This window comes from Polyergus mexicanus, unplaced genomic scaffold, assembly GCF_030449975.1.
Source record: "Polyergus mexicanus isolate NDT 795.1 unplaced genomic scaffold, iyPolMexi1.0 SCAF_12, whole genome shotgun sequence".
Taxonomy (NCBI): Eukaryota; Metazoa; Arthropoda; class Insecta; order Hymenoptera; family Formicidae; genus Polyergus; species Polyergus mexicanus.
The window spans coordinates 3213683-3239435 of record NW_027223332.1 but is presented as its reverse complement, the minus strand read 5'-3'; the positions used below and the strand labels follow the sequence as shown (position 1 = coordinate 3239435).

Genomic DNA, 25753 nt, shown 5'->3' with positions numbered 1-25753 from the left:
TAATTATTTATTAATATTATAACATAATCACCTATTAATTTTTTATAAATGACTGTTCTACAAAGACAGTTCATAAAATTTGACAATGTGGCGGGTCGCTTATTAGCGTTTTATAAAAAGATTACAATTGTAAAATATTACATTTTCAACCATGATTTAAGAATGTGGCCGCACTTTGTAAAATGCCTAGACATTTTATAAAACGACAGATTATGTAATCTAGCATATACATATTGCTTTATTCGCGCTAGATCGGCAATCGAAAAATCAGTAGTTTTACTGTACAATAAAAAAAAAGAAATCTCATTCCTGAAAGAGACTGCAAATCAACAGGAAAAAAAGAAAGTCAATCTTGTCGCTGCACGCTATACGGACTTGTCATGATCAATTGCGCAATTAAATAGCAATTTCAAACATGGCGGTCTATCGGTTCGTTGCTCGACATGTTGATCGCATTATTAAAAGAAGCCGAATATTTTTAATGTTTAACAACATGCTGCTTGAGAAAAAAGGGAAAGTCATAGAACTTGTTAAAAAAATATATGTTTGTAAATTGTATAAAATTGCATTAATTAGAAATAATTTGCGAAGAATATACATTCGTGACTATGTATCCTTCATATCAACCGACACTTTGTTGTCGATTGAACCGGTCGACATTCGAGACAGCAGACAACCTCATCTTGAGAAAAGACATAACGTATCATCGCGATCAAGTCGACACGAGTACCAAGTATTCGATGTCATAATCGCCGGCGACTGGTTTTACGGTAAAATCAGGTAAGCCATTGTCCAAGTGACAGAAAAATTATATCTCATTATGACAGTTGTCCTTCACGAAACGTTCTCTGTTTCAGAGTTTCTGGTTTTATGCCGCACCAGTTTTTGCCTCTTCGGATTTTCCTCTTTCGTCACATATCGTATTATGTATCAAGTTCGTATATAATTGGAATATAAATCGTGCAACGAATTTTCAGACCATCAACACGCACATCATAAAATAAAAAAATAAGTATCTTGCACGATAATGATAGTAACGACGACGAAAGAAAGAGGAAAGAGAATAATAATCATCGAAATACCTAACTAGTTTTGTTTCCTAGGACAGATATTCTTGGTTTTTCATTTTACATAATTTTCTTTTTTTTACAGATATATAATTTATTACAAAAAATAATGTGTTAAATAATTGTTATTACTTTCTTTTAACATTTGAGAAATTCTTTATACAACGTCCGATGCTGGTATTATAAATAACCGATAGCTTTCTAACAATTCTGACATTTCTTATAATCAAAAACTGAGATTAGTATAGAGAAAAATTCTTATTTAGTTAAACAATCGTTTAAAGATTCAGCTGTTTTCTTAATGGAAATAAACATGAAGCAAATATCACAAACTCGACCGTAAATTTTGTCCAAGTGTGTCTCCCCACAATGTAGAAATATAGAAATTCAAACCGCAAAGCCATAAGTTTTTCAACTGTCAACGATAGTCCGACAGATTTTCTATCGAAGCGGATGTTTAAGCGACGCTTCAAATGCCATTCTCTATCATCGTAAAATGTCCATATCATTTAAACGTATTGATTCGCGATTGATAGAGAAACTCATTGAGATACAAATGAAAAATTAATTGTTTATCAATGAATGATAATAAATTAAACCAGCAAAGTGTCACATCGTTATGCAGTGTGCTTGCGATTAACAAGCGTAACGTACATCGTAACATGGTTATTTCTTACAGCGACTTGTTCTAAGAGTAAAACGTGTTTATTTATATCTTTAGATTTCTCTTCACTGACAAGTTTCGCAGAGGAATAAAATGTTAATGCGATTGTATATACGTATTTAATGGAAAAATTTGTTATCAGAATTGAAAGAGAGAATATATATAAGAAGAAAGGAAGAAAGAATTTTTCTGCATTTTCAATCATCTCTGATTCTTTTATATTGATAGATTTTTACAAGCTTTACTCATATAAAATAAAGTTAAACAAAAATATATAGTATTAAATAAATAAATTGCTTTATTCATAATTTATGATTACACAAAAAATTTTTATAAAAAATTAACAATATGAATATTTTAAATATAAAATGGAAATTGATGATTGAAACGTGCTAGATTTGTGAATTATTATTTATACTGACGTTTATCAGCATCGCTGAAAAATAATATGATACGCGAGAGAGGAAACGGAAAGAATAAAGGCAGAAAGAAAGTGAAGGTATAAAAAAGTTTGCGATCCAAGAGATAGCCAACAACCACGTCACGTTCATTCATCCCCACATTACGCAAGCAGTTTATACCCAGTAATTAATCCATCTGAGTATGCACTTTCCCTATTTTGACACGCCAGCACGGCTTACCGTTCTTTCTCCGTTCATGTAAACATCCGTTAAATGATCAATTTGCTTTTTGCAAGCGACAAAAACTCTAATACGCCACACGATATTCGTTTTTCTTCTAAATACATACCATATAAGTGCTTTGTATCCAAGAAATTATACGTAGTATTATCGTTATGTAAAGACATTCTTGCGAGCTGTACATATAAAGTATATTGAAAAGAACTATTGACAGCCTTTCCTCCATTCGAGGAAACGGAACGAAGGACATTTGAACTTTATTTTGCTTCAATTAGGCAATTAAATTATGCGGAGAAATGCAATATCATAGAAAAGTTTTCCTGATTGCATGCTCATCTTCTTGTGTCCAGTACATTATATTGCATATCGTCATCATAAGAGTGTTTTAATGTTTCATGAAGTATCTTGAAACAAGATGAAAATTGTGCAAATTAGAAACTTGTATATTGCTTCTTCATCATTTTATTTCGCTCACAAAGCTTAAACTCCTTAAAGCAAGCGGGTTTTTTAATTTTAGCTTCTTCATAGAGGAAGATATCTCAAAATTTACGAAAGTTAGGACATGTACAGATATCTCTCAAAAAATTCAAAATTTTATAAAAAATGAATTCTTTCATCGATCCTCACTAAATTCAATACCAACCATCTTTTAATAATACTCTATCCATGTAAAAAAAAATTTAACCCGATATCTCAAAATTTGCGAAAGTTACAACGTGTACAGACATTTCTCAAAAATTCAAAAATTTATAAAAAATTAATTTTTTCACCGATCCTCACTAAATTCAATACCAACCATCTTTTAATAATACTCTATCCATGTAAAAAAAAATTTAACCCGATATCTCAAAATTTGCGAAAGTTACAACGTGTACAGACATTTCTCAAAAATTCAAAAATTTATAAAAAATTAATTTTTTCACCGATTCTCACCAAATTCGATACCAATCATTCTTTAATAATATTCTATCCATATAAAAAAATTTCATCCGATATCTCAAAATTTGTGAAAGTTATAACGTGTACAGACATTTCTCAAAAATTCAAAATTTTATAAAAAATTAATTTTTTCACCGATCCTCACTAAATTCAATACCAACCATCTTTTAATAATACTCTATCCATGTAAAAAAAATTTAACCCGATATCTCAAAATTTGCGAAAGTTACAACGTGTACAGACATTTCTCAAAAATTCAAAAATTTATAAAAAATTAATTTTTTCACCGATTCTCACCAAATTCGATACCAATCATTCTTTAATAATATTCTATCCATATAAAAAAATTTCATCCGATATCTCAAAATTTGTGAAAGTTATAACGTGTACAGACATTTCTCAAAAATTCAAAATTTTATAAAAAATTAATTTTTTCACCGATTCTCACCAAATTCGATACCAATCATTCTTTAATAATATTCTATCCATATAAAAAAATTTCATCCGATATCTCAAAATTTGTGAAAGTTATAACGTGTACAGACATTTCTCAAAAATTCAAAATTTTATAAAAAATTAATTTTTTCACCGATTCTCACCAAATTCGATACCAATCATTCTTTAATAATATTCTATCCATGTAAAAAAATTTAATCCGAGATCTCAAAGTTTGCGAAAGTTACAACGTGCACAGACATTTTTCCAAAATTCAAAATTTTATAAAAAATGAATTTTTTCACCGATTCTCACCAAATTCGATACGAGCCATTCTTTAATAATATTCTATTCATGTAAAAAAATTTAATCCGAGATCTCAAAGTTTGCGAAAGTTACAACGTGCACAGACATTTTTCAAAAATTCGAAATTTTATAAAAAATGAATTTTTTCACCGATTCTCACCAAATTCGATACCAATCATTCTTTAATAATATTCTATCCATGTAAAAAAATTTAATCCGAGATCTCAAAGTTTGCGAAAGTTACAACGTGCACAGACATTTTTCAAAAATTCGAAATTTTATAAAAAATGAATTTTTTCACCGATTCTCACCAAATTCGATACCAGCCATTCTTTAATAATATTCTATTCATGTAAAAAAATTTAATCCGAGATCTCAAAGTTTGCGAAAGTTACAACGTGCACAGACATTTTTCAAAAAATTCAAAATTTTATAAAAAATGAATTTTTTCACCGATTCTCACCAAATGCAATATCAACCATTCTTTAATAATATTCTACCCATGTAAAAAAATTTAACCCGATATCTCAAAATTTGCGAAAGTTACAACGTGTACAGACATTTCTTAAAAATTCAAAATTTTATAAAAAATGAATTTTTTCACCGATTCTCACCAAATTCGATATCAACCATTCTTTAATAATATTCTATCCACATAAAAAAATTTAATCCAATATCTCAAAATTTGCGAAAGTTATAATGTGTACAGACATTTCTCAAAAATTCAAAATTTTATAAAAAATGAATTTTTTCACCGTTTCTCACTCTTTCAAATTTGATACCAACCAGTCTTTAATAATATTCTATCCATGTAAAAAAATTAAACTCGATATCTCAAAAATTGCGGTAGAAGTCATACAAACATTGCAACATACATATATGGTATACATATATACATACATACATTTCTTTAAGAGTATAATTTTACGACGTTTTGGAACATTCTAAACAAATTGGCATAAAAAACTCGAAAAAAGAAAACAAAACTTTCTTTATGAGAAAACAAGAAGAATCAATGCTCTTTTCTTGTTCGAAAAAACGAAAAGAGGAGCTCTCAGCTTCAAGTCAAGCTACGATTAGTGAAATGCAAGATACCAGAAAAGCTCTCCTTGAGAATCTCTCAACTCGATGCCGCGCTAGCTCGGCATCTCGTAATAACCGACCGCGGATGAGGTTCCACAGATTGAGGTTCCACGATTTCAACCTCGGTTTTATCCCGTTACGTAAAACGCCCGCGTAAGAGGCGTCTCGCATCCGACACGCTCTCCCGCGCATCGGCATCGACCGGCTCTATAAATCGGATGTATCGGCGGATGGATTTTTTCCGACTCACCTTGCCGGAAGCTGGCGAACCCGACGTCGGGCTCAGGCCCTGTTGCAGATGATACATCTGAGGAGTGAGCATAGACGGTGGTGAGCCGAGGCTACCCGGGGCGACAGCTACGCTCGTCATAGTCATTTCCCGCGAAGGTCGCAGACCTCAGTGTCTTCGTAGCATCAGGAGTTCGCGCCCTTCTGCTCCTCGCGCAATCTCGCATCCTCAGCTCCTAGCGAATCTGTAACCGATAATGGAGCGATTGACTTCTTTAGATGGATCTAATAGAAATAATACGTACCATGTCTCAATGAAAAAAAAATTTTACTACAACAGAGTCACACGTAGACGAAGACAATCTTTCCTTATTAAATTGTGAATTGGAAACATCCAAGCAATTTCAATAAAAAAAACTGTGACTTCAATGTAAGACAGAATAAATAAAATAAATTTATTTTAAATGAATTTATTTAAAATGAATTTATATAAAATAATATTTATATAATTTATAAAATACATCACTGTCTTACAATATTTTAATATCGACTTTTATAAGAAAATTTTTTTATACGCTCAATATCAATATTTTTGCTGATATTTATAGGAAATATATTTGAGAGATAAGCAAGTAGTTTCTCTGCTCTCTATGTAATATTTAACCCGGTTATGTTTCATAAAGAGAAGTTAAGCTATATTTAGCCATGATGCTGATATTAATTGCATTATCTCTGTAGCGAAATCTACGTTTCAGCGGCAAAAAGAATGATGAGTACGGATTCGACGTTAGCAAAACGGCGGCATTTCCTTGCATAATCACCGCGATAGATTACGTAACCTGACAATAGTACCGTGCAATTTCACTTCTCCCTTGAGAGATCACGATTGTGCAATTTTCGTCGCGCCAGACGAGATATTTGGCCGACGAGATATAATATCTCGCCAGCTAGAAAACATTAATCGCCGTGATTAATAATTTCGTCGAAGTTATCGAGATCACAAGCATCGAGTAAGGACAAATATATTTCGCAGATTTTATGTCTGTTTAAGTATCAAATAAAATTTTTCGATGACATTTATTTTCCATAGTATTTAGTACGTTTTCGTCAAATCGCCGGGATTCATGACGTGATATTTTGTTCATGGATTTGTCGCACGATATCTTTATTTAGACGATGCAATTGCTACTTATCTCGTTATTATTTACAACAATTATATATTAATTTTATTATATAAAATTTTATATAATTTATATAATTTCTTATTTTATTATATATAATTTTAATTACACATTAATTATGTATTAATTTTAAATTTTTATTCATATTACAATTATAATCATATTTAAATTTTATATTTTGTAACATAAATATTTAAATAATATTTTTATGAGTATATTAAACGGAACCAATCAGAAGGAACCAATACGTAACGTCTTTAATGCAAATCACAAATGTGAAAGCCAGATATAAAATGCAAACTCAGTCTTAATTATGTAATATAACATTTATAATACGTCAAATTAAAATTCGGTATTTATGTAAAGAAATACCATTATGTAAGCAAATGTATTATTGAGCTTCGAATATTCTCCATTATTATTCCATCTGAAAATTTCTTTCGTCAACCGTCCAAGATCCATCCGAAAAACCAAACATAGAAAAAGACAGATCTACCAATCAATTAGAGACGGCAGAAAATTTTATAAATAATGCATTTAGCTAATTATATTAACTTCATATACATGTATGGAGAATATTTTATCACGTTGACTTAGAGAAATATATTTAACACGAGTAGATCGAATACATGTTTTAAATGCAAGAAGGCACGTATCGCGTGAATCTCATTGAACATACGCACGTTCGTCGTTGGACGAAGCAAAATTAAAATAGATAAACCGCTCGAATATTTCTCACCTAACATCTGTGACTAACAGTCGATGCAAACGAGTCCCACAAATTAATTCCATGAACGAGGGAACGTGATGTACGAGTGACTCGGTAGCACTTAATTAACAGAGCGAGAGACTTATCTTATAAATGGAGCAAAGGTAACTGTTTGAAAAAGAAAAGAAACAAACGCGACTGCGAACATCTAACGATGAATTGTATTGTAATGCGCGCTACCGCTTCAGCGGTAAAGCCACATCATTTTTAGACGACGAAATTATGAGAAATCATTATTTTATTATTTTGTTTGATTGAATAATTATTTCAACAAGTGTAAACTAGGATTTATTTTTTATTAAAAATTGTATCAGAATCAAAACGATCGTTATCGATTAATTATTACCTTGCTTATTAACAGAACACAGATTTCAAATTTTTGTATGACTTTCCTGATTTTTGTGACATTAATTACAGAAGCTCGTAAATTATTTTTTATTAAGTGTCTTGCTCGAAGCATATTCGTACGCACGGAGCTTTAATAAAGACAGTCTACAGCGAAGCCACATTTTTTCATGTCAATGCAGCATCATCAGCTGCTCATATATCAGCGAGCACATGTAGTAACCAGGGTTGGGAAGTAACGCGTTACTTGTAACGCCGTTACCGTTACAGTTACTTTTTTTCGGTAACTGTAACGGTAATGGCGTTACAAATTTTATTTGTAACGGAAAAAGTAACTTCGTTACATTTTTCGGTAACGAGTAACGAATTTAACAGTTACTTTTATCGTTACTTTTTTCAAATTTTTTGATTTATTTAAGATATTATTCTTGCTATTGTGCGTGATAAAATTTTTATCTTAACCGTAAAGCCGTAAGCAAATCGACCAATTAGCATTCTTATTATGTTGTAAAAATGCTTGAATGTGATTGATCAACTTATGGCTCTTGCAGACCAGTGCGATGACGCGACGCGCGATATCCAATGAGAGCTTTATCTTTTCGGAAAAGCAGAGCTCTCATTTACTACCAGTTCTAAGTACCTTGCAACGAAAATTAGAAAATCTCAATAAATCTGACCTTATAGATTGCCATTCATTAGTTGAAGCTATTCAGCAAGGTTTAAATAAAAGGTAACTTATTAATTTGATTAATACATATGTTATTTAATTTTAAATAAGGATTTAATTGAAAAATATTATTTTATTTTAAACTATTGATTCAAAAGTATTAATTTCAATAAAACAAACAATGTCGCTTAATTTACTATATTTGATTTTAGATTTCTTACAATATTTGAAACAAAAGAATTAATAATAGCAGCATGTTTACATCCAAAATTTAAGTTAAACTGGTTAACCGGAGAAAAAAGAAAACGTGCTGAAAATTACTTGGAGGATTTATTGGGAATCCGATCAACTGAAAATTCTTCAAAAGCTGGAAAATCTGACGATCACGATGATTTTTTCATTTTTGAGCAAAAAACGGTGCAAAATGAATCTGAACAAGAAGAATTGCAACGGTTTTTAAAATCAAATAATTGTAATATAGAAATGTTAAACGACTATCCAAAACTTAAAAAACTTTTTATTAAATATAATACAGCTCTACCAAGCAGTGCATCTGTAGAAAGAATGTTTAGCATCGGTGGCTCTGTATTAACACCACAAAGAGGGCATTTAAATGATGATACTATGGAGCAACAAATTTTATTAAAAATTAATAAAGAATTTCGATAAAATTTAATCATTTATTTTGTAATAAACCTTGAATGAAATCTTGCTTACAATTTTTTAAAAGTTTTTCTTATGCAAAATAATTTATTAGTTTGTATTGTAAAAAAGTAACGGAAATTGTAACGACTCGTTACTTTTTAGTAACTGTAACGGTAACGAGTTACTTTTTAAAATTAGTAACGAGTAACGGTAACGAGTTACTTTTTAGAAAAAATAACGGTAACGGTAACGAGTTACTTTTATAAAGTAACTTTCCCAACCCTGGTAGTAACTAACTAAGACAAGCGCAAAAATCGTCTACTGAAGCTATTTTTGCACGGGAAGAAACAACCACGAGTGATTCATTAAGGTCATACCAGAAAAAAACGCGAGGCGAATAGCACGAGACAGCATCGATTTATCACATAACACGTTTTATATAACAATTGTAAACCCCCCACCCCACTCTTAAATTTTCTGGTCGATAGACGCGAAACTTAAGATTAACAAACTAGACTAGTCTAACTCATTAATTCTTCATCGGTCGTGTGGCGAAGCTGATCATAATTAATGCATAGAGTTGTACTTGCAATTAGCCCTATACTCATAATTAAAACAAGACAAGGCAATTTTTTTTATGAAACTATTAATATCTATAACTACTAATATTGTTTATATTTACACTGTATGTTATTAATATTTACGAGTTAAAGATTAGCAAGAGATTGAAGATACATAAAAAGCAATCTATGATGCCGTTAAACGATTGAACTGTCATGTCAGTAATTAATTTTTATTTTATTTTTTTTATTTTTCTAATATTCTTCTTGAATTTAAATACAGGCTCATAATATTTATGTATACGGACGTTACACATTATTCAAGAGGCATGAATCGCGTTTCATGAATTGCAAAATTAGGAACGAACAAAGAGGAGCGCCGACTCCATAACAGGGAGTGTACGACTCGCCGAAAGACAATGATCAGGCATTCGCTTTCGTAATGATACGGTACGTCTACGATCTAACACTGAAACAACGAGAGAAAGAGAGAGAGAGAGAAAGAGAGAGAGAGAGCGAAATGGACGTTGCAAAAGAAACTAAATAATATCGAACTATCATCGGGACTTGAAAATCGACAGCGATACTCCCTGTCCCAGTCTTGCTCCCTTTTTATTTACTTTTCGTCTACGAAAAGCAGCTTGTATTCCGTAATTATACGTTGCAAAATAAAATTAAAAGAAAATAACGATCCAACAGATAGAGTGTACGATGACGGAATTTGAATTCAGGGTATCGATCCTTCTTACGTAAAAATTTAAAAATTGTTACAAAGCTACACAACATGAAAAATTAAAAGGAACGAGAGATTTGATTGATTTAATTTTTCGCTCAATTATAAGTAGATTCCACTTTAACTGACAATTTGTGTAAATCAAAATTTAATTCTCATAATATGTAATCGAAAATCATAAAAAATTGCGAAGGAAACAATATAAATTATTATTAAGCTCTCGATAAGAACAAACTAACTCGGAAGATATATTCGTCGATGAAAAAATGAAAGTAATAATGAAACATCTCCTATATGTATATATATATATATTTCGATGGATAATGACATTGCGATCATGCGTGGCAGCGTAACCAGCGACAGGATGGCGATGATGATGATGATGATGATGTAATCCACCGTGAAACCGAAAGACCGCGCGTTTCCTCCATCGTGTAGGTTACAAAGCCAAAGCACATGTATTAGCATTGGCTCGTTATGTGCACAATTCGTTGTACATCGTCGATAAATCGCCGCGATGAAAAGTAATAGCCGAGGAAATCGCGCATAACGGACAATTATGTAGTTACCATAGTAGTACAGCAATACGCGGTTTTACCCCAAAACTTCGAATTAATCGGCGTTATGTGATTTCTCACGATGCACGAATACGAGTTTATGTAATGAGATCATTTTCAGATGGTGGTAATCGAATTTTAAATATATCTTTAACGAATCTTGAGTCAATAAACCCAAGTAAAATCGATAGATTCTAGGAACTCAGAAAGTGATACAAAAAAAATCGCACAAAAGGAATACGTAAATTTTGATACAATTTAGTATTATTCATTGAGGGAGGAAACCAGTGTAAAAAAAAAGCTATTTTTAAGATTTTTTTTTCCGCGTTATTATTATCACAAGGTACATAATTTGAACTACTTTTTGTGAAATTTTCGTTAAAAAATATTAATATATTTAGCTACAATAGCCAATAGTATGAGACGCCTTAAAAAAAAACGAGCGCACGCGTAGCGAACAAAAAAAAAACAAATGTTTTCTTAAAATATAAGACAATAGCCTTAGTTGCACATATGGATTTAAAAATAAATAATTTGTTACAAAATGGCAGACTTTGAAGAAAAAAGTTTCAAAATCGGTGTGATATTGATCTCTGTTTTTTAACATGATAAAAAAAAATAAATAATTCAATCTAAAATTCCACACGTGCAACTGAAGCTACTGTCTTATATTTTAAGAAAAGACTCTTTTTTTCCAGAACTTTCGTTGCCCTTTTTAAGGCTTTTTTTTTTAAGGCGGCTCACGCTATTAGCTATTGTAGCTATAAATATTAATATTTTTTAATAAAAATTTCACAAAAGGTAATTCAAATGATGTACTATGTGATGTTAATAACGCGACTCGAAAAAAAAAATTATTTACCAAAAAAAGAATTCTTAGAAATAACCTTTTTTTTAGCCGTTACACTGGCTTTTCCCCTTAATAAAATCTTTATCCTATTAATAGTAATAAGAAACAAAAAATCAAACGTCCTAGAACTATAAATTGTATTATTTAATATAAAAAATGTACACGGTCGTGTAAATTTAGAAATAATGCTTCGTCATATGAGCATCTTCCAACCTTATCGTATGCACGTTAATTACGTCCTTCATCGGACTAATTGTCGACGCAAATTGTAATGGGATAAAAATCCGTCAACCTTTCACCTAATGATATGCCGGCTTACACATGTAATGTGCAATGCGTCATACAGAATTTAAAATATTGAAAGAAATAATCATTTATCATTTATATAGAAATTAATATAAAAGATCATAATGCATAATAAAAAATATATATTATATAATCGCTAATTACTTACTATACTGATTTAAAATAATAGAAAAGGAAGTTATTATATAAAGTGATTATCACTTTTATTATTACAGGATATAATAATAATCATTATTATTACTTTTATTATTATTTTTAGAAAAGATTGAGAAAGCAATGATATCTCGTCCTTCGGCGCTTTCCATAAGGAAGATTTGCAGATTACGAAAGTACGATAAAAGTCTCTGTACGACTCATCTTCCGGAAGAAACGCGTGAGACACGGCATACCGTTAATGTAGGTTAACACACCTCTCGAAGGACGACGTGAATGCATACTCCGAGTACTGTTAATCCGTTCTCCGATTTGCCTCTCATCATCATGCAGCGTCGCGGTGTTCAATGATTTTTACTTAAGCAATGTCGCGTCGCGCATTCTGAGGCGCAACCAGTATTCGAGATGCCAATATTTGTGGCTGTAGTGACATATACGCGGATGCTGGAGAACTATGAACCTATATCGAAAGCGAATCAATCTCATATTGAACATATTATTGACTAAAAAAAAAAAAAAAGAAACCAGTGAATAAATTTGATATTGACTAAACTGTAACGTATATGAATCCTTCAATTATAACATAAAGAATTATAATAAATTTATATTTATGATTATACATATAATAAACAAATTTTTTGTAATCTTTGCACATTTAGTCTGGATATAAATCCAGCCTACATATATATTTAATGTAATTAAACATGAAATATAAATGAAATGCGAGTGGCAAATTCTTCGGAAATAAGTTAAATGTGACATAAGTAAAAAATTGTAAGCAAGACGCGTATAAATTTTCTCTGTAAAGTAATTTTAAAAATCCTTGTCTAATTAAATCAAAAATAAGTTTGAATTGAATTCACAGAAATTAGTTTGAAGAGTTTATTTTGAAGTATTCTAATTCCGGTTTTAGCGTTTTTACAGTTGATTATATCTTTTTAATATAATATGATCAACACAAAGACATAGATTTCTAAAATAAGATTGATCGAGGTAATTGTGACAGTGGGACGAATGTGAAATCGTAATATTCTCTAGTGATAAAATTTTAAGTCATTATCTCTTTAATATTTATGATAATTATCGAGTTAATAATTCTTAATTTCATGAATTTTTAATAAGTTAAGCGTTAAGAAACATTGTAGATTTTATTTCATAGATACATATTATCTCAATGTTTGCAAAATATATACAAATACTATCATATTATATAAATAAATAGATAATAGAAAGCAACTGCTGCTTCTCTTATTTGCTTAATGACATCGCATACTCTTTGAAAATCTAGAATAAATATATATATATATATATATTGCGTCTGTAATATTTCTTTCAATTTATAAAATCACTCCAACATCAAATAAAATATAATTTATATGTAGAGTGACACACGCGTATTCTGTAAAGAACATTTTAAAGAAATACGAGCAAGAAGCATCGGCATGACAAAGCGAATCGGAAAGATGAAAGCCAACGCAAATGCCGAGACACATTAACTTTCCCATGTACCATGGTCAACGACCGTTGAATGATGTCCAAGTATGGCTAACTGATTATCAAATAGAAAATTTTTCAAGATCGCAAAAATTCTCTTATTCAATAACCGATTAACGACGTCATCAGCCATAAACCATCAGAAAGCCAATGTATGTATCCTAACATATGTTAAAGCTTTGTTTTCATGAATGCCGGATTGCGGATGATCCTATAGGTATAGGTGATTGTTTGGCCGAATCGATAACGGTTCTCGCGAGGAACGGTTATCAACGCCGATCGCAAGATCGGCAACGGAGAGAAGATGAAGCCGAAGAGATAACGCTCAGGTTCATCAAAAACTAGTAATGGAAATCGCCTTCTACAGAAGTCCTCACGGGACGAGAGACGGCGATCCCGAGGTTGATCTCCAGGGCGGAGTCACATGACGTGAGTTCACGCGAAGCGTGAAATTGCCACGATCGGCACGCGTACATCGAGCAAAAAGAACGCGAATAATGATCTTCTGTTCTCTCTGCCGTAGATTTATCTCGCTCGAGAGTCGCGCCTCGATGCTCACCGTGACGGGGTATTCCTTCAGCTGTGCTGCAAAATATTGCAGCACAGCATCCTCCGTTGCCAGTCGATGATCTTTGCAACGGCGCGTAACTCCGGTCAACGTTAGAAAGGAAATTTGGAAAGCGAGAAATCAGTACTTTTGTTATCTTCCTTGACATACAAAATCAATTTCGCACGCGCGTAAGTTTCTTAAGATTGTATAGTATCTATTTAGATTTCTCCTCGTAATTACTATCAGTTTGAATCAAACTTTTTCGCAAACACGTAGAGGTGATTAATCAATTATGATTAAAAATCTGGATAATCACAGAAGCATGTAAGAGAAAAAGAACAATAATTTCATTATCTGATAATAAAATCGGATAGGAAAAAATAAACGTATCCGCGAGCGATAGTAACAGTGTATATATACTTGCGACACATTTTACGAGTAAAGTAGAAACTTATCAAAGGTAAAATATCACGGTAACAACGCTTACGGCCATATTTACAGCAAATGACGATACAGCGATAAGTCAACGAGATGCAGGATTTACAAAGTGAGACACGAGTGCAACATCAATGCCACGCGACCCTTATTTCGAAAAGGTGGTTGGGAAAGTATCTGATAAACACGATACCGCGGATCTCTATCCACCGACAAGTCGGCGCGACCGCTCGATTGAGACGGTGTCGGTTGCGAAAGGCGCGAGAGAGCGGCGTAAATGAAAATAATGCACCACGGAACCGGCGGCGGAATAGGATGAATGAACGGTAAATACAATATAACATGTTACTTCTGGCGCAGCGCCAAGAGGATAAAAGGAAATCATTATGAAGAAAGAGTAAGGACAGTTATCTACCTAGATTGGAAATGGTCACGAAAAATGTTCCGTATGTGGCCAGGTTTGCCGAATGGAATAACTTGGACCAATTCGTCGCCATATTGAGTATTCCTACATATATAGTGTTATGTTTAATTGTATTAGTGATCAGTAAATGTGTCATCCAACACATTTACTGATCACTAATACAATTAAACATAACACTATATATGTAGGAATACTCAATATGGCGACGAATTGGTCCAAGTTATTCCATTTGGCAAACCTGGCCAAATACGGAACATTTTTCGTGATCATTTCCAATCTAGGTAGATAACTCTCCTTACTCTTTACTAATTACTACCACAACTAAACGTAACATTATACGGTATACGAATATTCAAGATGGCGACAAAATTATTCCATTTGGCAAACCTGGCCACATAAGAAACATTTTTCGTGACCAACTTTTTTCTTTTCTACACTATCGAGATAACTCTCCTTACTCTTCCTTCATGGAAATCATGGACCGATGGGGGCGGTAATATCTGGAGCCCCCGAAGCGTGAAATTGCCACGTATCGGCACGCGTTACGATACGTGCGGAACAAGTGACCGGCGGAAAGATATGACAGCGAGAGAGAGAGAGAGAGAGAGAGAGAGAGAGAGAGAGAGAGAGAGAGATCCAGTTTGGAGAGATCTCTCGGTTTCTGGTATTCGAAAAAACTCTGTAAGCACTTTTATATTCTCTACAGGATGTTTAAAAAAAAATTGTAAAATCTTTTAAAGGGATTTAATAATAAGTCCCAAAATAAGTTTAAAAGTCTTGATAAACGTAGGTCTGCAAATAAGCCGTTTTTCAGATATTTGCAATATCTCATTTGAGACCTTATTTAAGGGGTTATTTAAAAAAATCTGGTGTATGCAGAGCCAATCAATAACTTGAAACAATTACAACATCGTATATAAGAAGCTTACGTCACAATCAGGATGAATCCAGTGTGTTTGAAAGAATACGAGATTCTTTTTTACGAAGATGCAAGGTTTGCATAGACGAGGAAGGAGGTCATTTTGAGCATCTCCCTAATAAGATAAAGTTAAACACGAGCTGTGTTATTTTTTTGCATAAATTATAATAAAAATAAAAATTTGAAACAAAAATTAAAATTATAAAAATATAAAAAAATAATAATATCAGAAATAAAAAAAATATATATATAGAAATATTTCAAAAACGGCTCATTTGTGAACCCACGTTTATTAAGATTTTTCGATTTGTTTTTGCGTATGCTAATCCCCTTAAAATATTTTACTCTTTTTCAAACATCCTATATATTAGTGATAAAAAAAAATTGAATAAAATTATGATAAACTTTGAAAAGTAAGTAGCAGAAAAAAAAACTGACAAGATTTTTTTGAGAAAACTTCGGTTATTTCAGTCTTTCGGTAATTTGTTTATTGGTCTATTTATTTTATCTACTTCTATTTATTCTGTGCGTTTCTTTTTTCTTTTTTTCTCCCTCGGCTTTTAAATTACGCGATTCTTAAAAATACTGTGCAATTCCTAATGAAAAATCAGATGCTGGACAACAAAATTAAAATTACGAAAGGGAAGAGAATAGATTTCTAACGAAAAATGCCGGGCAACGAAACAGGATTACGATAATAAAGAGGGACAAACTGGAGATGAACATCTTCTGCCTATGACAAGGACGTTCACCGGGAGAAGAAACGCGGATCCTTCGCATTATCTGCTGTCATTCGTTGACGGAGCGCGGAAATAAGAGACGAGCGAAGAAGAATTTATTTGCCGAGTCCGCTGCGGTCGCGAAGATATAGCGAATGACGCGTTATAATTACGGACGGTGATTGCATTTCTGATTGACCGCCGCGAATCTTCTAACGTCGTAATATAAATGATTATCCCGCCGGACATGCGCTATTAGAGTGATGGATGAGCAATTTGTTGTTGTATAATACGAAATTAATTTTTAAGGATTTTTAATTAGACGATTATCAATTAGACTTTTCTCGATTTGATTTGAAAATATTATAAAACTTACATAAAAACCATATTTAATTGTTATTTTTATTAGCATTAATATTTATTCTTCATAATTCATTTTTTATATTATTTGTAATATTAGTAATAAATATTTTTTATATCTTCAGAAATGTATATAATCGACCGTAAGATTAAAAAGTATATCTAGTTCTATAAATATATGTTGTCCTACATAGTTTTACAATTTTTATATTTATATTATTTGAATCATCGTTATTAATTTGATCGAAAAGCTAAGTAGTTTGGCTTAATTTAAACGCGTAATTCGAAATGATACCAATCATAATAATTACTAGGTAAGAAGTTATTGCAGGAGATCACAATATTACATATAACGGGACTAATTTTACTACTGACCCAGTAATAGTTCGATAGGATGATAGGAAAGGAAAATCGAGCGGAACGAGAGGTTATGGATTTCAACGGAAGTAGGTTAGGCGCAGGAGAACAAGGACCGGACACACAAAGCAAGATGAACGGGACGCAAAAATGAAATGAAATTTTATGGCATCTCACGTGAATCAGTCCGAGCTTCACCACAGCGCTGACCCACTTACGGTTCCCTATCATGGATCTTCGATCACTTTCATACCGAGCCAATCCAACCAACTAACAACCCGTCTCGGATCCTAGGTCAGTGAGTGTTCCTTACGTCCCTTTTTCAATGTATTAAAGTTTCAATGCTTCTCACATTAAATTAAATTAATTTAATAAAATTTTAAATTATTTCTTGATATTTATTTCAATGCAATTAAATCAATTTAATTATGACAAGAATCAAATTTATTTTAACAATAATCAATAGTTAACGGCAAAAGCTTGTATAAAAATGAAAGAAAGAAAAGTCCTGCTATATTATAATTAAAAATTTGAAAGAAAATTTCTATTCTATTTTGAAACTCGATTTCACTCCGACGAGGATACATTTCTAGATCTCGCAAAGATGCAGCGAAACGGACAATTCATGTTACAGTTCGAGTATTCGAAACAATCGAAGATCCAGAAACAATCAGCGGACGATAACCCCCGATAATCTAGGAAACTTTCGTCTCGATCCAATCCTCGATACGATTTCACCATTTTCGCCACGCTAGCCGTCTCATCGATCTTAAGAAATATATCGGAGCAAAACATTTTTGAGAGACAAACATGTTTGTCGAGCACAGTTCTGTGCCCAAATCAAATATTATTAACGTTGCCTTACTTGAAAATGACACGCTAAATTTTCTTATCATTTATCATGTAAAATAGCGTCATTAATAATTTATGCATCGTTGCGTAACGACGATACCGTTATACCAAGATACTTCAGATAATATTCGCAAAGCGTACACACAATCCTGTACACTGTATATTTTTCCGACTCATTATGCCCGATGTAAAATTATCCGTCAAAAGTCATTTGTGTGCTACGAACGTCATATATGTATATACAGGGTGTCCTATAACAGGGCTATCTAATAGTGATCTTGGATTTGACATTAAAGGTCATTTTCAAGGTCATTTGAAGGTCAACTTCCGTTTTTTAAACGGAACCCCCTATTTTTCATTACATATTCTTGTAGCTTATCTCGAGAGCTTTCTAAAACACTATAATAAAGTATTTTTTTATTAAGTACTTTTTAAGTTATTTTATATTTTAATCTGACATATTTTGATATAAAAAATTAAATATCTCGTAAAATATTTTGTTTTCGATAATCTTACCGTAATACTTCTATGTACAGAATAATGAGACAAATCAATTAGTATAAAAAATAATTGTTTTTAAAAAAATTATTTACAATATATTTTTTTAAACAATTATTTGTTTCTTTTGGCACTAATTGATTTGTCTCATTATTCTGTACATAAAAGTATTGCGATAAGATTATCAAAAACTAAATATTTTACAAGATATTTAATTTTTTACATCAAAATATGTCAAATTAAAATATAAAATAACTCAAAAAGTACTTAATGAAAAAATACTTTATTATAGTGTTTTGGAAAGCTCTTGAGACAAGTTACAAGAATATGTAATGAAAAATAGGGGGATCCATTTAAAAAATGGTAGTTAACCTTTAAATGACCTTAAAAATGACCTTTAATGTCAAATCCGAGGTCACTATTAGATAGCCCCCTTTGTTCCCTACTTACTTTTATCCGAGTCGTTTTCCTTCAAACGTTGATCCTGAAAAGTTATAAGGGTGGAACTTTTAAAATGGGACACCCTGTATATTAAGATTCCCGTATCCGTACTTGACAGTTACCGTTGAATAAGATCGCCTGATTATGTCTTACATTTGTTCCATATAGTAAGTGTGTGTATATAACGTTACGTCCGCTGAGAGAATCGAGACGACCGCATTTAACGTTAAACACCGGAAACGAATACGGCCTTAATGCGTACGGTGAGATGGTTTTTAGCGTACGGTAACTACGTTGGACACAGGTCCTGTTACTAGAGTATCCATAACGCGTGAGGTCGCACGAACGTGAATAAAAATTAGGATGCGTTAATAACGTTCCTCGACACGGGTTTCTTTCCAAGAAGAACCGATCGTCGCGGTCGCGTTTATGTCCCGCTCCTCGAGAAAGAGAGAGAGAGAGAGAGAGAGAGAGAGAATATACAGTTTATAGGCCGTACATTGTGTACATATGTATAGTGTATACATATGTATAGTTTATGTTGCACGCGAGCGCTAGTCGTTGTTAAGCGTACACGAGACTCGTCGCGGACTAAACTGAATAAAATACAATTTACTGTACGCTGGTGATGTACCGTCAGAATGAAATAATTACTCAAGCGACGCAACCGCCGAGACAACCGTAGGTCGGTTAGCGGAATATCATTCGCTGAAATTAATCCACCGCTAATGGCCGGTTACGACAACGCGCAAAGTTACTCGATAATTAAGCTTTTCGATATCATCCTGTTAGAAAAAAATTTCGTAAGATATTTATATAAATTTCGCACATTTATATTTTTTTCCTCTCTCAAACTATTGTATATGTATATTAAAAATGTAATCTAGTAGCTCTTTGTATTTGTTGTTTCTTTTTATTTCCGATAAGAGAATTAGACATATGTATCTTGGTGGTATCGAAAAAGAATTAAAATGAAAAAAAAAAAAAGAGAGAAACAATTTATCCCGTTTTATTTTATAAAATGCAAAGGATAAATAAATAATGATTTATTCATCCTCTGTGTTTTGTAAAACATATCATGGTAGCGGAAATGTAAATTTTATACTTCGCATGTTAAATATTTTTTCGTACGTTATATTCCAGGATATAATTTATCACTAATGAATGTTAATGATTTTTTTTTAAAGTTAATTTCCACATAAATCGAGCAAAATTCAACGTACATTTCCGGAGAGATCTTTGCTGTCTTTCAGATAGATTCTTGTCCCATTCCCGTCAAGGTTGAACTAATTAGCAACCAAGCTCCATCCACTATTGATTCCCCTAACGAGTCTCTTATTACGAAAAAATTCAAAGACCTTATTTGGCACGTGTTTATATCATACAGCGACGCGTGGCGATTGGTCTTGCTCGAGTGACCGCCTTATGACGAGGAAGTTCGTGGATCTTATTTACCATACGCTGCTCTTTCCTCGCTGCTTTTACCTTTTCTCGCGACGTCAGGAGAAAAAGAAACGAAAGAACGAACGAACGAACGAACGAGTTTCTTTGCTCGTGAAACTCAAGCCGCTCTCTCATGTATCTAAAAATCCAGCGTCGGATATCTCAGGTGTCTTCGTGTCATCTTTGTGACGTTAAAATAATTAGGAATGCCAGTATACCAAGAACACGTGTCTCTTTGCTTGAGATGTTCTCGGACACTTTCGTAAATTTTTGAGATTTATCTTCTAATATGTTTTGGTTTCACATTAAAGCGATTTCATATTAAAACTCTCTCTCTCTTTCTCTTTCTCTCTCTCTTTAAGGACTACCGCATAGCTTTTTCATAAAAAAAAAAACATAACGTAGTGATGCTTTTGCTACGATTTTCTTTATGCGTTGACTGAAGTTTAAAATTACATGTAAATCTAAGTTTATGGTCAGTACTTAACGTAACGTAACGTATTACAAAAAAGTTTGTGCAGTGGCCCTAAAAGCCATCACACACAGAATTCCGTAAGAACATAAGATTGACCAATCTCAATCGAATATTGGACTTTCCGTAAAAGTGGAGGGGTTACGAAGAGCCAAATACTCGATTGGAATTGATCGATTTTCTTAAGCTTACGTCCTTACGGAATTTTGTGTGTGATGACTTTTAAGGTTATCACAAATTTCCGTAAAGACATAAGACGTAAGCGCAAGAAAATTGACCAATCCCAATCGAGTATTGGGCTTTCCGTAAAAGGGGTTACGGAGAGCCAAATACTCGATTGGAATTGATCGATTTTCTTAAGCTTACGTCCTTACAGAATTTTGTGTGTGATGACTTTTAAGGTTATCACAAAATTCCATAAGGACATAAGACGTAAGTGCAAGAAAATTGACCAATCCCAATCGAGTATTGGACTGTCCGTAAAAGTGGAGGGGTTACGGAGAACCAAATACTCGATTGGAATTGATCGATTTTCTTACGCTTACGTCTTTACGGAATTTTGTGTGTGATGACTTTTAAGGTTATCACAAAATTCCGTAAGGACAAAAGACGTAAGCGCAAGAAAATTGACCAATCCCAATCGAGTATTGAGTTTTCCGTAAAAGTGGAGGGGTTACGGAGAGCCAAATACTCGATTGAGATTGATCGATTTTCTTATGCTTACGTCTTACATCCTTACGAAATTTTGTGTGTGATAACCTTAACTCTCCAAACTAAATATTAAATATATTCTCATTAATAATAGCTATTCTTTTATTTTGCTATTCAACTCGCTTCAATGTATTCAGCAAGTTTTAATCAACGATAAAGAGTGAAAGTCGTAAAATGAAATATTTTTCATAATAAAGAATTTAAAAAATACAATTATATTAGTTCTTTTCTTTCTCTACCGTCGTAAAGCCGCGTACAAAAAGACATGCAATCGCTTTGCGTCGCACCCAGGTGTAGTCCGGTCATTATGCGCAATGTAGGTAGACGGCTTTCCTCGCTTCATGAAAGTGGCCTCTCTTCGGTGATTACGTACGATACGCGTAAAACATTCCTCGTAAACAGCCTCAAGGTCCCTCTCCTCCTTCCCTTGGCTACCATTCGATCTCCTCCTTTCTTTCAACCAGGGTTGGATAAGTTAATTTTTTTTTTGACTAAGTTAAATTTAAAATTAATAGCCTAAAAATTCACTTTACGTTAAAGATTTTTTTTTTTTAATTAAAAAATATAATAGTTAAAAAATTATTAACTTATTAAAGTTAAAAGTTAATTCACTACTCCAATAGCGAATCGACACATTGACAAATTGTACAACAAATGAAATATTCGCATTACAATCAACCATTTTCACATGATTTTAAAATTGATAAATTATTTTAACTTGTATAAAAAAGTTGATAAATTAACGTTAATACATTTAAAAATAATTAATTTAAGTTAAAAATTAATACGTTTAAAATTAACTAACAATAAGTTAAGTTAAAAGTTATTAATTTTTCAACTTTTTAACTTAACTTTTAAATGTTTAACTAGTTATTATCCAACTCTGCTTTCAACCATCCTTCTTCATCCATCTTCGTAACTCTTCACTTTGGACCGCCAAAAATCTTTTCATAATATTTCCATAGGACGACGTACGAGGCTTTTATTACGTACATCCATTAAGAGTACTCGATTAATAATTCACCGATGTATTTAATAATTATTTTTGAATAAAATTGATGATTCATATATGTGATATAAAAAAAATAATATAAAATTCTTTAATTTAACTTTGATGTAACTTACACATATATATTGTATATTCTTAGCTTAGGTAGAATAAAATTCTTAGTAGATATTTTTATGGTCTATAATTCTCTCAAAATTAATATTGTCGCAATTAATCGAGTTAAAAATATAAGGTTATTATCGTTGCTGGCTTTAGAAAAAGAAATCAAATAATTCGAAAGTATTTTCTCTCGTCGATAATAGCGAAGTGATAGTATCCTCTCGCAAGCCAGACTCAAGAATGCGTTCAGTGAATGGGACACCTATCTTGAAAGAAGCGGCGACAGAGAGTGCATAAATGCCACGCAAGCGGATCGATTCTCGACTCGATCGTATCCGCTGGTTGACGGAGAGGCGATGATGACGGGACTGGATCCGCACGATACGAGATCGGTATCGAGATCGAAGGCACGGCGCAGCCGCGTGCGTGCAATCGCATTAATGCCATGCAAATTACTATGGAATCTCTTTTTCGATAGCCACGAAAAAGATCTCGTCTCTATTCTCAACCCTACATTTCCATGGAATGTCGATGATATCGACGTCTCTCCTCCCGTAACCCATGCGAAATTCGAATTAATCTCCTTAAGGTGGCATACCCGTTTGAAACTTCGAAAAATGAATATATCATTTTAGATTTTTTTGCAGCGCAAAAATTTGATAAAAATATTTAATTTTTTTGCAATATTAATACAATATTATTAACCAGTCAAATAAAAATTTTCAGTCTAAAAATTTTTTTTTTTTTTTAAGTTATGCAAATATTTACAGATTTATGTTTTCATGCACGATGTACATGAAAACTCGGGCTACGTTCGACGGATTGACTTCAAATTTTGCGAATTTCTAATAAGATTCCGCATCTTCCACCACTTTTTTTAATCCGATTCCCCAGATTTTTTATAAAAAAAGATAGATTTTTTTTTCCAAAAAAGCCAAAACTTTTTTCGATACGTCGCCATTTTTTATTTTTTGAAATTTTGAAAAAATACTTGGATAGCAAATAGCTATTACAATGTTTAATGAGAATAACTTGGATTTTTGACTTCAGATATGATCTACGAACGTTTTCACGCACACCGTGCAGTCACCTAATTTGGAGGAACTCCGCAAATATTCCCATAACCTCCAAAAAAAAATTTTTTTTATGCTAAGAATTTTGTTTTAAATAGTTGATAATATTGTATTAATATCATAAAAATTTTTTTTTTTTTAAATTATGCAAATATTTGCAGATTTGTTTTCATGCACGATGTACATGAAAACTCGGACTATGTTCGACGGATTGACTTCAAATTTTGCGAATTTCTACTAAGATTCCGCATCTGCCACCGCTTTTTTAATCCGATTCCCCAGATTTTTTATAAAAAAAGATGGTTTTTTTTCCAAAAAAGCCAAAACTTTTTTTGATACGCCGCCATTTTTTATTTTTTGAAATTTTGAAAAAATGTTTGGATAGCAAATAGCTATTACAATGTTTAATGAGAATAACTTGGATTTTTGACTTCAGATATGATCTACGAACGTTTTCACGCACACCATGCAGTCACCTAAAATTTGGAGGAGCTCCGCAAATATTCCCATAACTTCCAAAAAAAAAATTTTTTTTATGCTAAAAATTTTTTTTTAAGTAGTTAATAATACTGCATTAATATCGTAAAAAAAATTGAAAATTTTTATCAACTCGTTGCGCTGCAAAAAAAAATGTAGAAAATGTACTCATTCTTCGAGGTTTCATACGTATGCCCCTTTAAGTGGAATATAAAATTTCGAGTAATTTAAAAAACGAAATTATTAAATAAAATAGTAAATTTATTAAAAAGTCTATTTTGATAAATTTATATCCAAATCATATAATTGTTAATAATAAGTCTGAATAAAACAAATTACAATTTTTGAATTCTTATCTAGATTAGATAATGATTTCATTCTAAGAGTAACATTATTTCGTTTAAATAGGCCTTTTATGTTCGAAATGCGATGATATCTACGTTTCGTGATTTTCCTCGCATGAGAAAGTAAAACTATTCGAGATTATCCTGGTAAATCGACCGCTTTGGCCATGTCTTCGTTTCGTATCGGCGATTTGCGTTTTTCCACGACCCAGTTAGCCATCGGTTATGGTTTCGAATCAATTAATTATTGCGTGTCCGAAGAGACGTACCGTCACGCTCTCGCATAGACGCCAAGCGTAGCGTCCTGACAAGCGAATCCGAGGGCTGGTTTCGATAGGAATTTATCGCGAGTATCATCATCATGGCACCATCCAGCACGCATCGCGTAAAGTGACACCTGCTCTCGTGGTATTCGTAAACGTCGAGTAATACGGAGTCACATAATTTATAAATACAGTGTATTCCGACACCAAAAACACTTGAATATTTATTGTACCATACTGTGCTACGACAATATCGTTTTCACTTAAAGGAGAGACGCGATTCTCCCGAGAATAATCGGGCTGTATCTGTATATATTTGCGATCGAAACGACAAGAAATTAAATTATGTTATTTTGCGAATTGGAGATATAATAATAAAATAAATTCTATTCCGAAAATGCAATCGCGCATTCAATATTTATACGTCGAAATCCAACGTGTTAATACGAAAGCGGCGTAGGTGCCCGTCTCGGATGCGAGAGAGGCACCTACGCTTGAATAAATTATTAAAATGTGATAGCATCAGAATATATTTCTTATATTTTGATGCAATTGTTAATATTACATATAATTAAACAAAATAATGCAGAAAATCACAAAGATAAAATATGCACGATAAAATATTACGATATTAATAACATCGCGACAAACTCTTATCATGAAGATATCATTAATTGCCAAATT

At 32.4% G+C, this 25753-nt stretch overlaps 1 protein-coding gene across 1 annotated transcript in view; it reads right to left on the bottom strand.

Moving 5' to 3' along the window:
- The window catches only part of Rhogef64c (Rho guanine nucleotide exchange factor at 64C), a 112325-nt gene that overhangs the window by 58577 nt on the left and 27995 nt on the right, over window positions 1–25753 (bottom strand). Inside the window, exon 2 of the mRNA XM_070304715.1 lies at window positions 5386–5608. Within this exon, the coding sequence (XP_070160816.1) occupies window positions 5386–5511 (126 nt within the window). The 5' untranslated portion in view covers window positions 5512–5608. The remainder of the gene's footprint in view (window positions 1–5385; window positions 5609–25753) is intronic.